Source organism: Clytia hemisphaerica, unplaced genomic scaffold (assembly GCF_902728285.1).
Source record: "Clytia hemisphaerica strain Z4C2 unplaced genomic scaffold, Clytia hemisphaerica genome assembly, whole genome shotgun sequence".
NCBI classification, from domain to species: domain Eukaryota; kingdom Metazoa; phylum Cnidaria; class Hydrozoa; order Leptothecata; family Clytiidae; genus Clytia; species Clytia hemisphaerica.
In genome coordinates, this window is record NW_027104020.1 from 1,076,890 (window position 1) to 1,092,082 (window position 15,193).

The 15,193-nt window shown below is 36.1% G+C and overlaps 2 protein-coding genes across 2 annotated transcripts; one reads left to right on the forward strand and one right to left on the reverse strand.

The window, feature by feature from the left end:
- The first annotated feature begins 300 nt into the window (after nucleotides 1-300).
- On the forward strand, nucleotides 301-4,753 carry LOC136811505 (uncharacterized). Its single transcript, XM_067068127.1, has 6 exons — nucleotides 301-796; nucleotides 1,264-1,503; nucleotides 1,665-1,989; nucleotides 2,456-2,853; nucleotides 3,608-3,775; nucleotides 4,438-4,753. Exons 1-6 carry the CDS (start codon nucleotides 724-726, stop codon nucleotides 4,563-4,565), a joined length of 1,332 nt encoding a protein of 443 aa, XP_066924228.1. The 5' UTR covers nucleotides 301-723; the 3' UTR covers nucleotides 4,566-4,753.
- Nucleotides 4,754-7,660: 2,907 nt separating this feature from the next.
- Nucleotides 7,661-10,529, reverse strand: LOC136811517 (AMMECR1-like protein). Its single transcript, XM_067068140.1, has 5 exons — nucleotides 10,242-10,529; nucleotides 9,450-9,560; nucleotides 9,048-9,162; nucleotides 8,490-8,580; nucleotides 7,661-8,135 (listed from the first exon to the last, which is right to left on the reverse strand). The coding sequence occupies exons 1-5, from the start codon at nucleotides 10,481-10,483 to the stop codon at nucleotides 7,975-7,977; spliced, it is 720 nt and encodes a 239-aa protein (XP_066924241.1). The 5' UTR covers nucleotides 10,484-10,529; the 3' UTR covers nucleotides 7,661-7,974.
- Nucleotides 10,530-15,193: the final 4,664 nt, after the last annotated feature.

Sequence of the window (15,193 nt, forward strand, 5' to 3'; positions counted from 1 at the left end):
TTCGGCCAATTACGAATTAAAGAAAACTATGTTGTATTAAAAAAACGAACTTCAGAATATCTTTAGCAAGCTTTGAATTGAAGGAAACTATAACGAAAAAAATTGAATCAATATTGTCTGAGAATATCTAAAAGAAAATAAAAGAAACTTTCAGCAATTCAATTTTCTGTTTGTTTGTTTACACATCAAATTTGTTTGTGACTATTAGAAAACAGTGTAAACAAATGTTGCAAAGTAAACAATGCTCACATACAGTATATTGGAAACACTGTTTTTGATTTGCTTCATTGCCCGCCGCCAAATCGTGCGTGCAAAACTTTGATAACACCCAGCTTGAACTTTCTCCCTGCAAAACCATCTCAACCAGGTAGTTTTGCTTTGCAGAAATTAATTTTTTGCAAAAAAGAAATTCTTGCAAAGGTTCATTGAATGTAAACTGGCTTTTCATTAATGGTTAAGCTTTGGTCATTTTTTGGATATCAGGAAAACCTTGGGATCTTGTTTAATTTAGTTTTGATTTTGAAGTTTTTCTTATTTTCGACCTTCTTCCTGGAGAAGTATTTCGCTCGTAGAGAACTTAGAGTGCATGCATTCAGTCTTGCAACATTACTAAGAGACCTTTGTTTTCGATTGCTTTCCCAGAGTAGTATCGTTTGATATTGTCGTGGTGAGTGTGTCCATGACACATGTAGAGAGAGTAATTTTCAGTGTTAAGGTATTTAAATGATGCCCCGCTCGTTCCTACTGAAGAATTATTACCCGCGGAACGATATGGAAGATATACAAGCAGCTGCAGGTAAAAATAAAGCCTTCACTTTTCGCAGAAACTACAGCTGACTTTCTCTTATTCCGTCTTCAAAGTTAAAAAAGATTTTTCGGATTGGAGAAAGATTCGAACTACGGAAAGTATTTTGGATGACTTTCCAGCTGAGCGGACCAATATTTTAGTTCGAATTACAGAAAGATTCGAATAATAGAAGTTCGAATTACGGAGAGTTGATTGTACCGTTTTGCGCTATATGTTTTTTTCTTTATTTTTTCTATCGAAATAACTGGAGGATAATCCTTGTTATTGACTTAATCCACTTTTTATTTCGTATATTTCAAATTGTACACAATTGTGCGAAAGCATCTTTTAGCCTAGAATTGTAAGATGACGAGCCTTTACGAGAACGAAATTCTTGATTAATTGGAGATGGAGGTACAATTTACGCCATTGTTGTCACAAATATTTTTATTCGTACCACTTTCTTTCATTTACAGCAAATCTTTTGGACCTTGCATCTTCTGCACCAGCTCCTAAAGAGAAGATAGTTCATGGTGTTTTGAGGTATAATGACCTCTTGAAGTGGAATTATGAGTATGAGAAATCATATTGGTTTGATACTAGTGCCATGAATGAAAGAAACAACCCTTACCAACCTCACGAAGATGGCACTTCTTCTTCGCCCGCTTCTTCTAATGCGTCTTGCTCCCCTCAAAGATATGGTGCAAGTACATCAGGTAATGCTCACCAATTTTCCCCTTTATAATTTATGCAATTTAGTGAACCAGCGGATTCTAGCCACAGTCATTATATTCCTTGGCCCATATACACTAGGTAATTTCTAGTAAAGTTTCTAAAGAATTTTTGTCTTGATTCATCCAAAAATATTTCTTTCCAGGTAGCAGCAGTAGTTGTGAGCTTTCTCCCAAGGAAAGCGATCTCATTATTCCACGTGCTCTCGCTACCGGTGATTTTTCCACCAAAACATTCATGAACACAACCATTCAACCGGCAGCCGATGATTTTGTTGAGTCAGCACGAATTACAGAAAGCGATACTTTACAGACCGAAATGAAGGTACCCGAAGAGTTGAAAGTACCACCGAAATTGAACCCCGTCACACCACCTGTTATTACAACGACCCCTCCTGTTGCCACGACAACCACCATCAACACGTCAGCACTGACCGATGACAATGAAGATCATCTTTCAAGTTTGTTCGAGTAAGACCTCTTCACTTCTTATTTATTTCGCTGTTCAATTCATTCTACTTTGGGGGGAAATATTTAACTTCACTTAGCATTGTGCTCAAATTGAACGTGACTTTGATACTTCCTATGAAGGAATTTGGTTATATCAGCCTCGTTCCGGTGTAATCCAAGCTTTATTTGCGTTACTGATGGACGCCAGTAAGTATATCAATACGCTGATAACGCAGGGGACGAGATTGTGGTAATGTAGTAATTTTTATAGCCTTGAGAGGAAAATGTGCCAATGAGATAATAGCTCACTAATGATATTAATATTTTCATTCTTTTTCATTTACTGAAGTCCTCAAAGAGGATATAAAATTTAGAACTGAGAAACGTTCAACCAACTGTCTGGGAGTTGGTCCGGTCGCCCTCTTTCGCCTAAAGATGCACTAGCTCAATTTTTAAACTTGCTAATGTTACGAATTCAAAATTTCAGCAAAACACTCGAAACAACGGAACAAGCGATCAGACAATTTTTCGACAACAATCGACTCAATGCTGACGATATCTCTGAAGATACAGGTCTCGATAAACTTAATCTCCAAAATTTCATGGATGGTCTCACCGATCTTCCAGTGGATGATAAAACAGAACTTTATCGATGGTATTTGAATAAAATGCAGAAATTAACCAATAAAGATACATTGGAAGCTAAAACTGATGAGAGCTACACCTGTCATAAATGTGGCAAAATTTTCACGTATAAAAGTTACTTGGAACGCCATATTAAATATGTTTGTCCAGACAGTGCTGGTCGAACCTGGAAATGTACGTATTGTGGAAAAGCGTTTCAATACCCGTGCTATTTGAGACGCCACATCCGGAGTCACACAGGTAGAGTTCATAGTTTTAGTGCTCTTATTTATTAAAATGCCTCGAAAATCTTACGATCTTCGATGAAGTTTTCGGAATGTAACCTTTAGATCAGCTAAACTTTTTTCAGTTCCGAGGAAAACATTCTCATCGCCTTTACAACGGAAAAAGTGGGTAGATATGAAAAACTAAATTTAATTAGTTATTTAATTAGGCAATCAATCAATAAGTCATAAGCTTTTTGCTAGGCAATTGTACGCAGCTGACATTTTTTGCAGGTATACCCGATAGAAATAAACGCAAGATCCCGAAAAGGCTCTAATTAGCATATTTTCATGGTGCTAAAGCAATTTAGAGGATTAGAACCGGCTGGGATCTTTACCTAGTTTTGCCAGAAAACTGATTTTTAGGCCAATTGTTTGCCACTAATTTTGAATTTAAAGAATGTATACGGCTTTATAAGGGTATCTAAGAGACCCGACTATGGTGTGCTGAGTCAGCATACTGACCCGATTAAACAATAAGATAAGGGCACTTTTCCCCTATAAACTGAAAGTACGAATCATATGCCATTGGTCAATTACGTTTGGAAGGTTTAGTTTCGTACTTTAAATTTTGAACGGTTTCATGTCCGAAATATTGAAACGAAGCACTGAAATTTGGTAAATTGATTGTTTTCTCTAATGACAAATACAAGAAGCTATTTCTCTAATAATTTAGCTCGAAAAATTGTTTGACACTCAATTCAATCTCTTCCTCTTTATTTTTCTTTCAGGTGAATCACCGTACAAGTGCGACAAATGTGACCGCGCGTTTGTCCGTTCCACTGATCTACAACGCCACATACGTAACCATACGGGTGAAAAACCCTATAGATGCACGCAATGTTCACGAGCGTTCGCCCGCTCAACAGATCTCAAAAGACATATGAGGACGCATACAGGTATTTTAGCATTATGTGGATGTGTTAACACGTTCAATCGATGTATTAACACGTTCGTTGCCGAGCCTTTTTCAGAAATCGAAATTTTGACATCTTTGAGTTTCACCACAAATTTGGCTTCCAGAGACTCCTTTGGTCCTGACTTTTGCTTCAAATGCCTTCTTCAAATTGGATACACGCTTCTTTTTTTTATAAGAATACACTTTATAAGAATGTCCATGATGAAAATGGCCAAAAAATTAAGAATATGGTAAGAATATTGCCATCATGGAATTAAGCAACTGAAGCTAAGAATGTCATTTTTAATGTATTTTAACCTGTAGATTGCCAATTTCGATCTTAACCTAAGAATACCGTAAGAATATTTTTGGATGATTTTCGCCAAAAAGTAGTTAAGAATATTCATGATGAAATGAAAAAACACCATTCTTATAAAAAAAAGCGTGTATCCATCGACGCAGAAAAAGGTGCAAACAAAAGTTTATGTATCAAAAGTTATGGCCCTGTTGCTCTACTAGCCCACTCTGAAAAATATTAATGATGAACTATCAAGCGCTATTTGAAAAACCCTTCGAAATTCAGTGATTTCACGACTGGGAGAAAATTGTTGAAAAACAACAGAGCCATTTATTTCAACCTTTCCTTCTTATTTTATTTTGCAGGCGAGAAACCGTACAAATGTTGGCAGTGTGGGAAATCATTCTCACAGAGCGGTAGTTTACAAACACACGTCCATACTCACAGTAAAGAACATTCCCTCAATAAAGGGAAAAAGAAATTAGCCCTTTGATTCTGCTGGATTGAACAGGCATTTTAGAACATTTGTATATAATATTATTTTCAGTTTTTTACTCTGTTCGAGTTTTACTTTTGAATGTTGTACAAAGTATTTTGCTTTCTTTTTCCTTTGTAAAACCTTTTTTATTATGTCATTATTAAGTCGTTAAAATTTTCATATTTTTATCAAAATTTGAAAAACATCATTCTCACTTTCTAGTACTGTCGCAAAACCCCCCGATTTCAAGTCATAGACCTTGACTCCAGGAGAAGACGAATACTGCTTTTGGCCCGATGAACGGATTTTGAATAATTGACTTTGTCAGACAAAATTTGGACAATGAAAAGTTCAATCCTGACAAACAAAATTTTGACCCTCTCGGTCACAAATATTAGATTTATTTTTTTTGTTCCTGCCCTGAAAAGTAATGAAAATGATCCAAAACCGACACTAACAGATATACATTTTCAGCGACTTATCGAATGTTCTCAGAACGTGAAAAGGGACCCTCATCCCCGGGGGGGGGGGTACTAGGGCAAGATGGGTTACGGGGATGCTCCGCTGGTCAGGGTACCTTTTTTGACCTCCACGAGTCCCAGGTAGGGTCGCAAAAACACCAAAATAGAAAAATCAGTCCCTCGTAGGGTGCCTATTTTTGGAAAATTTGGGGAAAAAGTAGAAAATTTGAGAAAATTTTGGAATTTCAGTCCCATTCAGGGTCACTTTTTTCGCAAATTTCGAGTCCCACGTAGGGTACATTTTTCGAACGTCAGCGGAGCACCCCCGTCGGTCGACAAGGAGTACCCCCCCGGGCCCTCATCAGTGAAATGTTCGGTAACCAAGACAAAATATCCACGCTCCTTAAATTGAATTAAACGTAGCTGGAGAATTAAACAATCTTTGAAAATAATTCTGGAACCAAAATGCATAAGAGGGCTGTTGTCATGGTAATCATGTTCTGAATTGAACCATTCGATGAAAGTGTTCACTAATTCTTTGTTTTGCTTACAATTTTTAAACCAATGCAAAATCTTCTCGAAATGAAAGACATTTCGTAAAAAATACTACAAGAAGTAAAGTAAGTCTCTCTAATGATGTGATAGATAGATGAACACCCCTGGTGGAACTTCTTTCTCACAGTGGGGGTAAAAATATCTATCGAAATCCCAATGAGGATAGAGATTCTAATATTCTCGGGTCTAAAAATCCACTGGAGATGGTTTTGTAGTGTAACTTTTTCCATTGAATTTCAAATGGGGATGAAAACAAAGTCAATTTTCCAGTGGGGCCGAAATTGTATGGTATTTTCCGATCGGGACGAAATTTTGGCCAAATCTTCCAGTGGGACCGGGGTCCTAGCGGGTCTTTGATTCAGGGGTGTAAATGATCATAGCACAGACATAGATTTATAAAGCCCGAAGGGCTAGATGGAGTGCTTTAAGCTCTTCCAAGCAAAAAAAAAGTAAATATCGCAAAAATTATTGCTGCTATTGTTTTCGAAAACCAGCCAAGCTTCTAATTGGGCAAGCGCTGAAATTCTATTGTAATGTCACGTGACTTAGGTAGGATTTTCTACCTAACCTCGGCACACTTTTCAGCAAAACAAAAGCTTGATATCTAGCCTTTTGGGCTTTTATAAATCTATGATAGTCTACCTTTTCATATTTTCATCTTCGTTTTTTTAATATTTTTTATAATTTACATTTTTGAATATCATTTCAACAAGCACTATCATAACTATTCTGTCAAAAAGTATAGCCTTTATCTCCGCTGCAGATTTAGTCCAGTAGAATAATCTCTTTAAAAGTCATGTATGGCTGAAATTTGGCACAAATTGTCTTATTTTGGTTCTAACATCAGCAAACCCCACAGTGAAATCGAAAAGTTTTAGAACCTTTTTAGGCATTTTACAAGTTCAATTTTTAGTACAAGCCTCTGCCAAACAAGATTCTTTCAAAAAAAAAACTTCGACGAGTTTATCTGAAGGATAATGAAGATAATATTGTTTTTAAAATTTGGTCAATTAACCCCAAAAAATGGTCCACGTAGCCTAAAATCCGTTATATTTACTAGTGATGTCATCCAGCTGCCAAGTAAAATTTACATTTCAAACCAGTCTAAAAAAACTGGCCTTGAACAAGCTAAACCCAAGTGCCTTGTGATCTGTTAGTACACGTTTCATATCGAAGGAATCAGGATTAATAAGATATTTATTCGTTTCGATAATGAAAAATTTAGTTGTTTTTCTCCATAAAACAATGAGTGAATAATATGTCGACGAAAAATACAAAATGATATATAAATACTAAAAATATGAAGACTCGCTCCTAACCTGAAACTTATCACATTTTACGTAAGAAAAAAAACAAAATCAAGGTTCTGCACAGGAACAAAAGATAAAAACAGGGGCGTAACCAAGCAAAGAGCCACTCTTCTTGAAATTTAGGCGCTGGGTAAACGTAGCCGGGGAGACGTTGTGTTATGTATGCACAATTTCACTCCAGCTATATGTGAAATTTCAACTGGACACATACTTTACATGTATTAAAAATCTGCAAGAATTTGCGAAACAATTCCTCAAAGAAATTTCACTTCGGTCCTCATCAGGAATCAACCCGCCTCACTTAAAAACGATTTCACCCCGCCTAAACAGTATTTTCTATATAGACCGGACAGGCCCGGTGGAACAGCCGTTAAAGTGGGGAGGCTGAAGGCTCAAAATGAGATAAAATTTGCTATGAATTTGAGAAAAAAATCTCATTTACTCAAAAGTGGGGAGGCTTCCGCCTAGCCTGCCGGAGTGAATTTCATCCCGAGTTGAATTATTTTTCCATTTCAACCCGGCTAACTGTAACCAACGCCTTAGTAAATACAAGTCTCCAATACACATCTTTTACTAGTGTATATTCTTTAACACCCGACAAGACACTTGTTAAAGGGCTTTTTTACATGCATCAAATTTAGAAATTAATTACGAGATTTATCCAAGGAAACTTAGAAGGAATCTACTTATACATGATTTTCAATGGATAAATTTTGCTTCGATTTCGTGTGGCTGACTAAATAATATGTGAATAGCTCTATAAACTGAAAGATTCCTGATACTAATGTAAAAATGATGAGTTGTTATATTTATAAAATCGATTTCTAAAAGCCAATATTAACTTCACAGCAGACAACGAATTTAATCAAGTGTTTAGGAAATATCACTCAAAATTGTTTAAAAAGTTGTTTTATAGCTAAAGGTCTTCTTCAGGCGTTGGGTGTAGCCTTTAAAAGAAAGTTGAATCGTTCATCAAGATATATTGATACACATCACTAAAACTAAAAGTTCGATTATCACCAACCATTCGTTTTTCCACGAGAAGAAAATCAACAAGTCAAATAAGAAGTCTTTAAAATCTCTACCATTCCACTTTCGTTAGCTGACATCATTATCAGCGCAATAATCATCATAGCTAAGAACAATTTTCTCACTTCGATAGCGAGTTAGTTTTATTGTCTTTCGGAAGTCCTCTGTTATACTTTTATAATAGCCTGCCTTCTTGACCAGTGAGTCGATTGCCTCATTGCGCGTCCAGCCTAAAATAAACGAAAAAATTTGTTAGTTAAGTGTTGAGAAGAGAGGGAAAACTCGTGACGTTTTCGAGATTAGCTTGTTACTGTAACACAGTAAGCAACGGGTTCAACGAAACACTCATATCAAGAAATGTGCGCTCGAGGGCCAAACACTCAGTGATTGAGCTAAGAGACATAAAAAGGCGCATGGAATTTAAGCTGCTTTTTGATATGGCGCTATTTGAAAAGATTTTACAAAACTCTGCACACCAACCTATGTTATATGCATACTTCTACTAGATTTATAATCAGATAAGTCGAGTCAAAGATGATATGATTGAAACATTGTTGACAAAAGAGTTATAGAGTCCATTATACCTTGTTCTGATGCGACTTCTGGCAGGTAAGTGGCGCTCTTCCGATGACCACGTTCATTGTGAAATTCGATTCTTATTCCGTGAACTCCCACCTAAAAGAACGAACAATGTTCCATATCATGAATCTAGCGACAATTAAAGGTTAAACAGGTTACAGTTCTGATGCCATCTTGATCTGATTTCACTTTCGCCTTATTGGAACTAATTTTCGCGGTTTTTTGGCAAAACTGCGAAAATTTGAATCCGCGAAATACAATTGTTTCCAATTATATCGAAAAATTTGAAAAATCCCTAGGAAAATGAAAGAAATTTGTCCAAAAAAGGGCAAAACCGCGGAAATTAAAACCCGCGAATCAATTTTAAATTTTACTTGACCGCGGATATTAGTTCCAGCGAAAATTAGTTCCAATAAAGGTATGTGTTGGACTTTCAACAACACTAAAAACTAGGCCAGGGATCGATACAGTACGGAGATCATTAGGAAACGAGACGTTCCAGCCTTACTTTCTACAGTGAGAGATTTTGGCTATAAATCGTAAAACGTCTTTTAAAATCTTACCTCCCAGTCTAAATAATTTTTATCGGATTCGAAGTTAGTTAGGAGGGAGACTGAGCAATGAAGATTATTGACTTCGTCCAAACTGATAGGTCTGAAACGGCTGTCCCTCAACGCACTAAAGACGAACAATGAAAAATAAATATTTTAGCACTTGTTGTTTCAATAATCCTGCAACCATCCACCTTTTAAATCAATCTGGAGTTAGTCAATGGAATTTATCAAAAAGGGATACGAAGAATGACCATTTTGTCTTTCAAAAAAGAACGTTCGTTGAAATTCAAAACGAAACTTTTAAGACGGAGACAGGCTAATGAAAGTTTGGAAAGAAGCTCAAAGAATTTATAGTTGTGACGTAATCCAGTCTTTTAAGACGCCAATAATTATGCCACGAGAGTATATCACCTTGACAGAGAATATTCACGTAATCCATCGTGCAACCTCAAAGCACTGAAGGTTCCTATACAACCACGTAAACGATATTCTTTTCCAGTCTTCCATGTCACAAACAAGGGGCTGAAAATAATATAAACATGAATGAGGTGTCAAGGCTTGAAATAACGATTTCAAGTGGATCGGACAAAATGTCAGATCAGGGTTACTTTAGTATGAAAATATGATTATTATTTAGGGTTTTATGACCATACAAGGGGGTGGACGAACATTTCCAGGGGATAATCCAAGAAGAATTTCCAGGGGGACTAAAGAAGTGTTTTTTACATTTTTCCAGGGGGTAAAAAGTTATTCTTGAATTTCCGGGGGTGAACGACTGATTTTAGTTCATCCACCCTCACTTTAAGATATGAAAAGAATTTTTTCCAAGGGTTCTTTTGCAAATTTTGCCATTCCAGGGGGTATCTACACTTTTCCAAGAAATTTGTTTTCACTTGAGAAGGTTCGTCCACCCCACTGTATGTAAATTTTATAGAACAGCCCAATGGAATAATAATTAAATTGTTTGAATATTGAATATTGCTCAAATGTTATGAAAAGAAAAAATTCAACAAAAATATATATTGCTGTAGTCTTAGTAGACCTGTAAAGTTCTTGTAGCCTAGAGAGGGAAATTTTTTTGGCATAAATCTGTCTTTCATTTGCAGGGCATAAACAAAATGCTACTGCTACTTTTAAATAATTCTAAATAATTTCAAGATCATGAATCACCTCAGTTGAGAGATAAATAAAAAGACCACTTACTAGGCATCATTTGTGAATTTGGGATGTTTAGATCTGGGGAGATCTGTCCTTCTTAAATGACTGATCAAAATATCAAAACAATAATGAACCATATCACGTGATACAACTAGTCTCATTTGTATTGAGGGACGGTTGCTATTTTCACCAGTCCCATTGGGCGCTCTTCTTTTGGAAGCAGGGACAAGGGAGGGCGGGATGGAGGAAGAATGGCGGTTCTTCTCATCACGACTTCTCCCAACCATCACAATATTGTTTTAATTTATGAAAATTCTTTCCTAAAATATTTCAAAAATATTTTTAATCAGAAAGCTGAATATCAACTGTCAAGCAGGGGAGTTAACAAGACAGGCTGGACTTAGTTGGTTTGCCGCCACTCGACCCTAAATTTTAGAGTTGCGTTTCTGTTTACATTTGTGCAATTTTGAAATGAAAACGGTTGAGCAAAAAGAAAATAATGATTCTTTAAGCTTCTTAGATAGAACGATATACAGACACGATAGAGGTTTCGATTTGAAGAAAAAATAATCTTCTTTAAAATGGAAACACAGTTTTTTTGGGTCAGCAGATTTCAAGGTGGGGTCAGTCGGGTGATGGCAAACAAACATTCCAGCCTAAATTGTTATCCCAATTATAGAGTACTATTCACTTCTATCTATTCAGTAATTAATCATACAGCAAAGTATATTACCCATTCTTGCTACGTATAAAAACATTTAAAAGCAAATTTTTTTATACTTAGCCATATTTTTTAATTTACGCTATAAAATGCTTAAATGAATAACTTAATAATATTCAAGTGAAACATAAAAAGATATTTCGACCTCTTACGTGTCCTTTTCAAGTTACTTACAGATATTGACAAAATATGCTACAAACTAAAAAGGTAATAAGTATTTTAACAAAGAATTCTCGTGTTTAGGAAATTAAATGTTTTACAAGTTTCAAGGAATGAAACATGATAAAAGTAGGTACAACATCCTTAATAAACCAAAACGAAAACAATAAATATATCCAGCTTTAAAATCAAAATCTGTAACAGTCAATGTACATTGACATAACACATTTTTCTTTCTTCTTCCATGACCAGGGCTTTGACACCACCCTTTTAGTACACTGTACTAACTTTTCTCGACAAATAAGGGCAAATATACATGGGTATTAGCTGGGTCTGGCTGGGTTCTTGTGTTTGTACCACTGAAATTAGTACAATGTACAAACAAACTTCTCAGTGTGTATCAATTCAGAACACCACCCTTTTTAGTATTCTATTTCTATTTCTATAAATTAATCCAAAGGGTACATATATGTACATTTTCCCGGATAAACTAAAATAAATTTATATAATAACAATTTAAATAAAAGCACTAATAAAAGCAACATAAAAAAGAAGAAAAAATATTTTCAGAAATTTTGCAAAAAGATTTCAAAAATGAAATTTGCGAGAAGATTGAGACTAAAATTTCCTAACACAAAAATAGTTTAGATTAGTAAACTGCACTAACTCAATTTAACCTAAAAAATACACCACTCCACCAGCTATGGGTCAGTACACTGATTCTGTACAGTCTGTGCCTCTGTACTTTTGCGGGACAAAAATCAGTTTTTTCAAGTTTGCAAAAAAACGCCACATAGAAGATCTTTTAAATTCAGTATGTGAAAAGAGAAGTAAAAAATACAACTTTTCTATTTTTCCTTTTTTGAAAAAGTTCCAGAAATAAAAATAAAGGGATAATGATATAATTGAATACAATCCGATGATGATCTGCGGCACTATCGTAAAGCTAGAATCGCTTCGCGTACTCTTCTCTTGAGAAAATGATTGATAGATTAAAGTTTTTCCTCATGCAGGAGCTTGCAGGCGTTCTGCAAGTGTTCTCGGCTCAATCCTTGGACCGTGCTAAAATGGCAGAACTTAGTTGTGGCAGATCATTTCGATGGAAGTTGTTGGAATCTCTTGACAGAAAATCCTTTGTTTTATTGTCAATGATGACAGTACCATTATTAATTTTGTTAGATCTGACAAATTGATGTTTGTAAGTATTGCTTCCCATTGAAGAATCATAAAATGTTTTGGTTTTCATGTTATTAGATGTTGTTTTAGAGCTTTAGAGCTAGCCTGATTGGGTTAATATCAAACTGATAGAATCGAAACCCATTGATTGAACTTGATTGAATCACTCACAATTTTATTAAAAATCTTAGAGTTTGATTAATTTTTTTACTCAAACTCTAATTGTTCAATGGAGTTCAATTAGTTTGATTGGATTGGTCGGGTCTGGTCGGGTCTGGTCGGGTCTGGTTCACAGGTACAGACAGTTTCAAAAAAATACTCAAAAATACTTGAGAAAAATCAGAATAGACTAATTTGGCAAAATTCAGTTAAGCACTATCTTCAACCAAATCTCAAGCAAGCTGCCTGTTCCTAACTGACTAATTTTCACCCACGAAATAAAAAAACTAACAGAAAACCAGACGGTGTCAATCGAACGAATCGAACGCCGAATCAATCGAACGCAATTGAACGCAATCGAATAATTGCAGTTCGATTGTCGAATGCAATCGAATCGCAATCGAATATTACCCAGGATTTGCTGTTCGATTGCTTCGATTACGTTCGATTGTATTCGATTACGTTCGATTGATTCAATTGTATTAGATTTTATTCGCTTTAGTATGGTACTTAAGCGCTCGGCCGCCCACGCTAAGAAGCTCTAACAGAGTGATCCAATTTAATTTAATCGCAATCAAACTCATTGTACATAATCGTAATTGAACGATATCGAAGATTAATCCAATGTAATTGACAATCAATCGAACCAATCGAACATAGTCAACAATCAATCGAACCAATCTAACCTTACTCGAACGCAATCGAATATTACCCAGGAATCGGCCGTTCGATTGAGATTCGATTACGTTCGACAATCGAATCGCAATTATTCGATCGCGTTCGATTACGTTCGATTGGTTCGATTGCGATTTTTGTTCGAAGTTGTTCGATTGACACCGTCTGGAGAAAACTATGCGCATGGAACACTTCAAGCCTTTTGGAGCTAAGCTAAGCAAGGTGTTACTAAACCATTCTTTACATATTTTTTCTGTTATTTCTTAGATAAAAATGGCTGATTGTGGGAATGACATCACACACCACACAGAATCGGTCTATCGAAGATAGGAAAGTAGTAAAATGGGGGAAAATAAAATGATTGGCAAACGCGATATCATACTCCAGAATGCATTGTCACTAATTTCCCCTCATTTCTACTTTCCTATCGTTCTATCCTGATTTTTTGAGACTTTCTCAAGTGTTTTAACTGTTTTCAAAGTATTTTTCTGAAATTTGCCCGTACCGGTAAAATAGGTTTCCTACCTCGGCTGGAACAGACTTTACAAACACCGGACACTCAAAGTCCGGTGTAGGATGGGAATACCTTTTAACACCGGACAATCTCAACACCAGAGCTGACTCCGGCCAGTGCCTCTCCGGCCGGAGTATTATTTTTGAAACACAAGTTTGAAAAATTAACCCTGGGCTAACACTGAACAAAAGGTTTCCAGTGTGGCACCGGACTGTCCGGTGCATCGGCAGGGTCGTGATATATCATTGACATCGTGTTAACCGGTTTGGTGACTATTATATATACTTTCTTAGAGATCAAAAACTCTAAATCTAACTGGATTAGCCATTTACCTTTGAGATAAATGATGATCATGAGAAAGTCCAGATCTGATGGAGTTAAAGATACAATAGATAGTCAGAGGATGAAAATGTAAAAAAAATATTTCACCTTTCCAGAAATTTTTCTTCTCTCGTCTATCGTCTCTTTGTTTTGATTCGGAATATCGGATTTATCTAAGTAAAAAATCGGGATACCTTTGGCGCGAAATAGAATTCATGCCATGCATTACGCCCAGTAGCGGCGCGACGCCCAGGCCAGATTGATAGGGGGCAATCTCTAAAACATTAACAATCGACTTCGACTCTCCCTTGACCCTGGGGAAAAGGCTTACTCTCGACCCTTTGGATAGGTTCTATATCGGTACTCTACCTCTCGATCCACGGATGCATCTCACTGTAGATCTAACGAGCGAGAAGCATATGATAGTTCTAATGCTGTTAGTAACTTTTGAGAAAGTTTCATGTCTTTTGTCTGCTATCATTTCAGCTAGACGCTTGTAAAATAACGTACATTCACGTCCCATCGCCCCATTTGCCGCAAAAACATTTGCCTAAAAGTACCCCCCGGGAGTCTGTATCAGAATCTTTCAAATTATGATCACATAATAAAAGCAGAAACAGGAAATGGGATAACTCAGGGACCTGATAACTGAGCGAGATACCCCCTGACCCAACTCAAGCAAAAAACGCAAGGCAAACTCGGCAGAGATAAAATGTTCAAAATGTTTTTAAAAGTCGTTGCAGTGACGCAACAACTATAGACAAAATCTACTTACATGTTTGAAATAATCTCGTGCCCCCAGAACACTATTTTGCAATTAATTTGGTCAACTGTGTACGAGCCGTGCTAAAAGTTGTTTGAGAATTCGACGCCGTTTTTATTTGATAGATAAAGCCCTTCGTATGAGCAAAATATGTCATTTCTAAGCTTGATATATCTTATTTTTACCGTTATTCGACTAATTTGCCATTAATTTACCCATATTCCAGGCCGAAAGGTGTTATTAAATTGTTTTTATCTTTTGACATTTTTGAGCTTCACTTTTCTTTTAAAACTATAGAGAGTGTAGTTAAAGCCGTTTTTGAGTCAAAATGCCATAAATCATATGCCCATTGTGGAGAAATCCCTCCGTTCTTTATTTTTAACACAAAGACACTAATAACTTTATAATCTAAATGAGTTTGAAATTTGTTGTAATACATTTCTTGCTCAGCAGTTTGAGGCGCTGAAATAAAGGAGAAAAAAAGTTCTTGAAAAAACTTCAGTTTGAGA

Coding starts and splice junctions, on each gene's coding strand:
- LOC136811505 (XM_067068127.1), top strand. CDS start 724: ATGATGCCCCGCTCGTTCCTACTGAAGAATTATTACCCGCGGAACGAT. Junction 797..1,263: donor AGATATACAAGCAGCTGCAG/GTAAAAATAAAG, acceptor TTTCATTTACAG/CAAATCTTTTGGACCTTGCA. Junction 1,504..1,664: donor ATATGGTGCAAGTACATCAG/GTAATGCTCACC, acceptor ATTTCTTTCCAG/GTAGCAGCAGTAGTTGTGAG.
- LOC136811517 (XM_067068140.1), bottom strand. CDS start 10,483: ATGGTTGGGAGAAGTCGTGATGAGAAGAACCGCCATTCTTCCTCCATC. Junction 9,163..9,449: donor CGTGAATATTCTCTGTCAAG/GTGATATACTCT, acceptor GTTCGTCTTTAG/TGCGTTGAGGGACAGCCGTT. Junction 8,581..9,047: donor AAAATTATTTAGACTGGGAG/GTAAGATTTTAA, acceptor TCGTTCTTTTAG/GTGGGAGTTCACGGAATAAG.